At 49.9% G+C, this 7,726-nt stretch overlaps 3 protein-coding genes across 3 annotated transcripts in view; all 3 read right to left on the reverse strand.

Annotated features, from left to right (window-relative positions):
• Positions 1 to 1,119, reverse strand: part of K452DRAFT_339842 (uncharacterized protein) — a gene marked incomplete at both ends in the record, with an annotated part of 1,550 nt that extends 431 nt beyond the window's left edge. Inside the window, one exon of the mRNA XM_033545325.1 lies at positions 15 to 1,119. Coding sequence (XP_033393454.1) covers positions 15 to 1,119 — 1,105 coding nt within the window. The remainder of the gene's footprint in view (positions 1 to 14) is intronic.
• Positions 1,120 to 2,349: 1,230 nt separating this feature from the next.
• Positions 2,350 to 2,754, reverse strand: K452DRAFT_361704 (uncharacterized protein; the record flags this gene model as incomplete). The annotated part of the gene is made up of 2 exons (XM_033546445.1): positions 2,350 to 2,367; positions 2,419 to 2,754. One exon carries the CDS (start codon positions 2,752 to 2,754, stop codon positions 2,437 to 2,439), a length of 318 nt encoding a protein of 105 aa, XP_033393455.1. The 3' UTR covers positions 2,350 to 2,367; positions 2,419 to 2,436.
• A 1,606-nt stretch (positions 2,755 to 4,360) lies between these two features.
• On the reverse strand, positions 4,361 to 4,807 carry K452DRAFT_301716 (uncharacterized protein; the record flags this gene model as incomplete). The annotated part of the gene is made up of 3 exons (XM_033542490.1): positions 4,361 to 4,468; positions 4,535 to 4,708; positions 4,763 to 4,807. 3 exons carry the CDS (start codon positions 4,805 to 4,807, stop codon positions 4,361 to 4,363), a joined length of 327 nt encoding a protein of 108 aa, XP_033393456.1.
• Between the last annotated feature and the right edge of the window lie 2,919 nt (positions 4,808 to 7,726).

The raw sequence follows: 7,726 nt of genomic DNA on the forward strand, positions 1-7,726 counted from the left end.
ATCCACCCGACTACTTTTGCAATGCGTGTCATGGCGAAGTTCTCTGAGCTCGACAATGTCTTCCACAGAAAAATCAGAGGCGTCGAGAAATCTTGCTGCAAAAAAGCTGCCAATGTCTGTAACAAACACAATAAAGTGCTCCAAGACGATGTAATTGACAACTTCTCCGACGTCCCTACCAAGGGACCGGCCCTCATCACTGGCTTCTAAAGAGTCATTGCCGTTTTGGCGCTGGTGGCTAGTTTTAGGGACAACAATATGCTGCGAAACCGTGCCACTGGTGCCACGTTCTGCAGTCTGCCATAGTACGATCCCGACGTTCGTGACATAGGCAGATTGTACGTTCTTTCCAGCTACAACTTGGCGTATGCGGCCACGTAGTGAGAAATTTGTCTCTGCATCCGCGGATGAGTCGCCGAATTCTTCGATCTTGATGTTTGTAAACTGGATATGCTCTGCGGGGAAGTTCATGTCCGTCCAGTACCATATTCTGCCATTGTCCGCACGTCCGAGGACATGGCATCCATGTACAGAAAACTCTCGAATAGACAAAGCAGAGGGCGCACTGGTCAGGGACGTGAAAGGAAAACTGAGCGACCTTGGCTCTATGCTCCCTCCAGCACCATATTTTAAAGGGCTTAGGCGTCCGACGGAGTAAAGTACGCCCTTCGAAGTAAGAAGAATAGTCGACGAATCACCGCATTGCACATCTGCAATACTTCCAAGCTTGCCGGTATGTTCTATCCGATCAGGCCACGATCTTTCCGAGTTCCGGGTGTATGGCTGCGGTACATGACATGAGCTGGGAAACCTCGTTTTATGACCAAGGCATCCATTGTTGTTGTTGCCCCAGGAGAATGCATGACTTTGGGCAAGCATTCGCTGGAATAGGGTGTGCCAGCGCCTTCCATCCCCCTGGATGAGGGGCTGATTAGGACCAGGAAAAGTCGTGCATGTTATTCTGCGCCAATATCCAGAGTCGAAGCGAATTTCAGGAGTTTGAAATGCTTTGCATGTTCTGCATAATGACAAGAAGCTTGACAAATCAAGGTAAGATAGTATCGGCAACAGTACATCGAGCGGGAGGGTAACAAGAGAAACAAGTAATGGTTCTTCCATAGCGTCGAATGCAGTTGAGGCGGAACGAGTATGAGAATTTATAAGTACTAACCGGTGACATGGCTATGCACATGACTACATGGAAGTCCCCAAAGCTGCCAGATGATATCTTGGCATGCGGACATGGCTTCTTGGCTGTTCTCAAAGATGCCCCAGAAATTACCTTGGCGTGCGGAGAAATCTGGGGAGTAGGATCATCTTGTGGTTTATGTTATACAAACTGCGGGGGTGTCCGTGGCAGCCCCCCTGACCGACATTCGCTTGTTACCTAATAGACTTCTAGCCGTCTTTTCCTATTCGTTAACTTCAATTTCTCTTTGTAAACCAACATTCCCGATAATCCTAGCATTGAGCACGTAATGGCGTTTCTTTGTGCGGGATGGTCTAGCTGATCATGGGAAGCCTCGAGAACGTCTTGTCGATGGTGGATGGATAATGCATGTGTGAACTCGCTATGCTTTCTCAAACACAAAGTATTAACGATTCGTTCTTGGATAACAAGCGAGAAACAACAATTCCCACTTACCTCCTCACACAGGCGTGTGTGCAACACTCGACGGGATAACTGCACACCAGAGCTGACATCATGTGCGCGCTTCCCCTACGAGCTGCTTATGCGCGCCGCTGCAACAGGTTCCGCACAAGATTATCCATGCGGGAGACAGTGTTTGTAAAGGGCTGTACTTTGCTTCGGAATCGTGCTCATAAGTATTGAGACAAGATGAACATTTGGAATCTGTAGAGATTTCAGGTAGGTGCGAAGCGTCGCGCGGCGTTTGCGACCGTCGCTATGCAGACGTAACAGCAAGATGGTAAGATGTCCGGAACATAAGTATAGCGAGTTCTACATAGTTGACACATGGTGCCGAGAGATGGCGTTGACATTGGAGATTTCGAAGAGAAAGGTGAGCTTGCGACGCGAGGTTGGATGGTGGGTGGCTGACCGGAACTACGCAAAACACTCGCCGATCAAATTCCGCGCTGCCGAGGTCTATTTTACAGGGCCTACCCGGAGAATTAATACACGTACTTGAAGTGGCGCTTCACATCCGTTATCATCTAGGTCACCGATGCTGCCTGGATAAAAACCTTGGTTGCGGGCTCTAGCTAAAAATGCAAGAATGAGATAGACTAAAACCGGTCTCTCTACAGTCTGTGCAAACTTATATACATGTTGTAACCGTGCCCATTCGATAGACAACCAATAAGTGTTTCGCAATACCCGGATGAACCAATAGCAAGATACCTACTGTAATCAATAAGTATATCGCAACACCTAAGTGTACAATAGCCACATACCGTTCAAGTTACTTCGGCTTAGTAGTTAACCTCGGCGCCAGATTTCTTCTCAATGACATCGGCAACCTTGCAGTCAGGTTCGGACATGGTGATATCAAAGCGGATATGCTGGTCGTCCGCCTCGCTAGCCGTAAGGGTGCCTCCACAGAAATCGTGTGTCCATTTGCTGCTCATGGTCTCGCAGTCACCGTTGGCCTTCCAGACTTCGCTGCAGCCGCACGCGGCGGCGCTGATCTTGCAATAACCGGAACCAGCAGATTCGAGCTTGAAGACGGTGGCGCCTAGAGCCTGGACGGAAAATATGGCGGCAGCGAGGAGGAGGGTAGAGGAATGCATGTTTTCTGTCTGAGAATGTTGACTCCGGTAAACCGTTTAAGATAGTTAACAAAGCAGTTAAGAGGTAATAAGATAGATTGAGTGATGATGAGATGGGATGATGGGGGAGGAAAGAGTGTTGAAAGATTAGTGGTGTGCTTTTAAACCCTTCGGAAGCTAGGGCCGCCTTGAAGGATCTCGTTCCGCGTTTGACATTTAACTACCCCTGCATATAGCCTTTAACCATAATGCATAATTCCGATGAACTACCCCTACATATAGCCCCTAACCATAGTGCGTAATCGCAATGTACTACCCGTGTATATAGCCCCCAACTAGCCCCTAACCACCGCGCACATAGCCCCCAACCCCCTTGCATATAGCCCCCAACCACAACGCGTAATTCTATTAACTAGAATAAGAAACTCTAAATAAGCGGATGCTTTACTCTAGCGGCCTAAGTTATAACATCCATATTATAAAGTATAAGTGTCACGGGTTTCTAGCGCGTTCCTTGCAGTTCTTACCAGCAAGCGCTAGCTGACGGTTTGTCTTTATTTGTTATTTGCTAATTGTTGTTTGTTCATGTTTCTAATGGTTTGTCTTTGTTTGTTATTTGTCAATTGTTATTTGTATTTGTCTCGCTCGTTGTCTCTCGCTTAGCGCCTAGCGCCTGCTAGCGAGCCATATATATGGCCGCCGCCTCTCGTTCTCTTCCTTTCCTCTTCGTACCACGTCTTGTAGTCAATCCTACACAATCTGATTTGTCAGCCAGGATCATTCCGATAACTCTCGTTTTTTCAGCCTTATTACAGTCAGGTGTTACACTACAGCCTTACCCCTTACACCACACGTTTATCCACTGCAAGGGAATAAGGATCTTAAAGAGAAAACGTATTCTTTTAGATAGCAGCATATATACCCCCATAGGTAGTAGTAATTTAGGAGGACAAGCGGCGTCCAATTCCTCGCGCCCAGCTTCACATATTTATTATAGTAAAAGCACAGAGTTAGTGTACTCGTTAGAGCGACTTAATATATAATCCAGTAAAAATCATTTCATGAAAGAGACACTCAGCATAAGTATATAGCACTTCAATTCCAAAAAGGTAAAATAGATTTTTAACTCATCTAAAACAATCTCGTTTTCCACTCTCGCACTAGGCAAGCTCCTCAGATATATAAACTCGAATATCAAGAAATACGAGTCCATTCGCCTCCGCAAATCTCCCTCAACTCAACCTCTCTAAGATCCCAACAGCTCTGCGCGTCCCCACCCCTCGTACACAGCTTCTCTGCTCTGGACGGCATCATAGAAGCTCTCCTCAACCTTGTCTTCATCCTCGGAGTCACTCTCCGTGTGACGGAAGGTCGAGCCGTGGGACAAGGTGGGCATGGCAGGGGAAGAAGTGATAGGGGACGAAGTGACATGGGACGAGATAGTAGGGGACGAGGGCTCAGGAGCAGGGACAGGCGGCTGGTCATACAGCACCATCACCGAGAGCGTGAGGGTTGGTGCGTCATTCACCGGAAGCTGTACGCTCAGCGCCATCATCTGCGCACTCAGCGCCTACACCTGCTCGCTCGAGGAGGCAGCCTTCGAAACCTGCGCCTTCAACTCACCGTTCTAAGTCTCCAGCTCACGGTTGCGTGCCTCCAGCGCCTCGATCCGCGCGTCCTTTTCCTCGTTTGCCTCGGACAGCTCCCGGACCCGCGCGTTACGGTTGCGGAAAGCCTAGTGAAGGAGCTTATTATTCGTGCTGAGCTGGATATTCTTACCATCCTGCTCCTTAACTTTCACCTCTAGCTGCATCTTCTGGTCTGCCAGCTGCGCGATTAAAACAGGGTAGCGCAGTACCTGCGCCGTGTATTCGTTGCCGCTAGGCTCTAGTGCAGTACAGCGCTCCTCGAGCGCAAGGCACTTATCTTGCAGCGCCGACTTCTCGTTTTCGGACTTGTGGTACAAGTTCTGCAGCTGGTTGTACTTAACAGTGAGTTCGCTGTATTGCTTCAGCACCGTCTACACTACCCTAGCGGGGACGGTGCCAGCCGTGCTCTCGGCCTGCGAGGACATTGTGAGTGCGTGGTGTGAGGTTTCTGGTTCTGGTTCGTGTGCAGTTTCAGTGTGTTTGGAGTGCCCGTTGTGCACTCTGAACAACCTGCTGTGTTTGTTGGATATCGCACCGTGTCTGGTAATTGCGGTCAAGTTATATCTGAACGACTGTAGCACTGTTCTGAAACAAGGCTGCTGGCTCTTGCTACTAATAGTGTATGCCTCTGTCCTAGCTAGTGTTGGCATGGTGCGCGAAGTTCGAGCATAGGACAACGAGATTCGTAGCGTGGATTGAATTTGCATACAGACAACTGTGTTGTCCAATGACAATATCGTCTGGTGATAATGTTGTAGCCGTTTCGAACAATGAACGATGAATAAAAGCTCTTCTGCTCGCGTATTGTGGAGGTATCATTGTTCTGGCATAATGCTACACCACTGCAACTCCTCCGCCTTTCTGCATGGTGTGTTGACTGTCGATATCTCAAACATTTTCCCACGGTTATATATATAAAATCTCATAGTGATTCTTATAATAGTCGGTATCCGCAGTAGATTATAAGTATACCGTAAGCGTTAATCGCTTAGTACCGTAATATTAGTAGTACCGGGAGTACATACTAAAAATTATGGAAAATAAGGTATTATTGTCCTGGCTCCGTAGTTGTCGCCGAGCCTGCCGGCGTGGTCGACCAACCCGAATGGGATGAGAGTTGAAATTGAAGAAAAGACGGAGAACCAAGCGGCGAAGATATAAGCGGCTGCGCTGACCAATTTTCTAATGCCTACGAACTGCGTGCCTCTAACGGTAGTGCGAGTGGTAAGACAGTGCAGACGTTGAAATGTAATGGCGCGTTGGGTCTCAAACACTGTCTGTGATGTATCAAATCTTCTCAACAAATGGAGCGATTTTAATAGGTACTTAACCATCGAACTTGCCATAACTGTACCCGAGTAATACGAGTACTATTAGAACGTGCTTCTCTCAGTCTCGCGTTTAGGACACTCCATCTCTTCCCAGCAACTCAATCCTGTCGCGCCGAGCCCTGCACAAGATCCCAGCAAGCCTCACCAGTAAACAGGTCTCGCTTATCGCATCGCCAGCCACGCATTCAAAGACTCCGGTTACACAAAGCAAAGCCAAATTCCGACGTCCGAAGACGCGGGCCAAAATGCTATTTTTAGCCGAGCGCAGTGCGGAGATCCGGGGGAACCGTATGTACTGCGCCTCTATCACACCCTTGCTGCCAAGCAACGATTTTTACAACGAAGTTGTGAGACGAATTTCCTTTCTCAGACAGGCGCAAAGGGTATTGGGGTGATGAGGCTCCCACAGGTCCTGCGGATCTGCTCTGGTCACCATGTCACGAAGCAAACAGTGTGTTCAGACGTTCGATGTTATGGGCCGGGTTGCCTCTTTCTGTCAGGTGCAGTGCGGGGATGCAGGGGCTCTTTACGTAATCGTGCAGCTCGTGTGCGCAAGGAATGTGGCTCTCATGCGACCTTTGTTCCGGCATCTGCGGTATAGCCTGCTTGGGGTATTCGTGCATAGCTTCAAGCGTCTGCGGAATTGACTGCCTCTGGTCGAACACCGCCGACCTTAGCCAAGTCCCGATCAGGTACGGTTTCCCGTTCGATGGCAATGTGAGCCCTACTACGATCCGTCGATAAAGCGAGCTTTTCGAAGGACCGCACAAGGCGCAACATCCTTTCTGCTGCCACACTGTCGTTGTGCACGAAAGTCGCGCTCCGTCGTGCCAGGTCTGTTCCAAACGACGTCCCACCATTCCCAACCGTGCCCCAATTATCACTGTAATTTGTTCCGCCGCTCAAATCGTACATAGGTATGTTTATAAGGCAGCTTTAGCCGTCGACATCTTCGATTACGATCCGCTTCTCGAAAAGCCGGCCCTGTTTCGTCTCGCTCTTTTGTCAGCAAAGCTTCAAGAAGGAGAAGCAAACGCTAGCACGTACTAGCCTCCAGCAGTGAGACGCTATGCGCCTTAGCTGTTCATCAAACTGCCTGCCGCGGCATAGCTCCGTGACTTGAGCGGTTGGTGTCGGACCGAAGGGTCAGGTCAATGCGTGGAGGACGTCGTGGACGTGTGGGAGGTGGGAGGGTGAAGGGTCAGGCTCCATTGCTCTGGAGCAGATAGAAGTCAGCTGCGACTGTGAGGAGGGATGGCTTTGTGAGCTTTGGATTGTGGCAGAGTGTTGAGAAGGTGATGGAGGAAGATGAGGCGGCTGGCACGCTGCCACGGCTGGCTGGGAGTTTGGCTCGAGTAATTTTTATCGCGCTAAACTCATATCGCGAGTCATGCGCAAAACGCACCACGCCCTGGCCCACGACAAGAACTCCACATCGACCCCCTCATCCTCTTCCATCCCATACGCGCCGCTGTTTTAGCGCCAGTATCTCTGTTGCATGTTAGACATCTCCACGTCATGCTCCACGGGCAGCGGTCTCACGCTCACGACACGTTCCCCGAGCCACCGCACGGCACCGAATCGGGCGACGCGACCGCAGCTTCTTCGGTGTAGAGGATTGTACTACGTCGGACATAATGGGCAGTTGGTTTCGGGGCTCAGCTTATGGCAGCTCAGCGGACGAGGCCGTGAGGCTGTCTGAGCGGATGGAGCCGCTCAGTGGACGTGGATGGAGCGACTTGCGGGCGCGCCGCGCGGTCGGGAAGGCTGTGACGGGGCTAGGAGGATGGGAAAGATACTGCCTAGATTAGGTGCCTGGAGAACAGGGTTTTCGCGTTCGGTAGTAAGTAGACGCAGGCACGGGACTGCTGTCAGGTTTCCTGCACAAAGGTTCTTTGTTTGTCGTTCTTCTTTGCATCCGTCAAAGGAAACGAGGAGGTAGACCTCTATGCTAAACACGCTGCTAAAGTCCCTCCCTCTACTACTACTTCTAGCTATGCATCCTATCGGATG

Source organism: Aplosporella prunicola (genome assembly GCF_010093885.1).
Source record: "Aplosporella prunicola CBS 121167 unplaced genomic scaffold K452scaffold_27, whole genome shotgun sequence".
Lineage (NCBI taxonomy): Eukaryota > Fungi > Ascomycota > Dothideomycetes > Botryosphaeriales > Aplosporellaceae > Aplosporella > Aplosporella prunicola.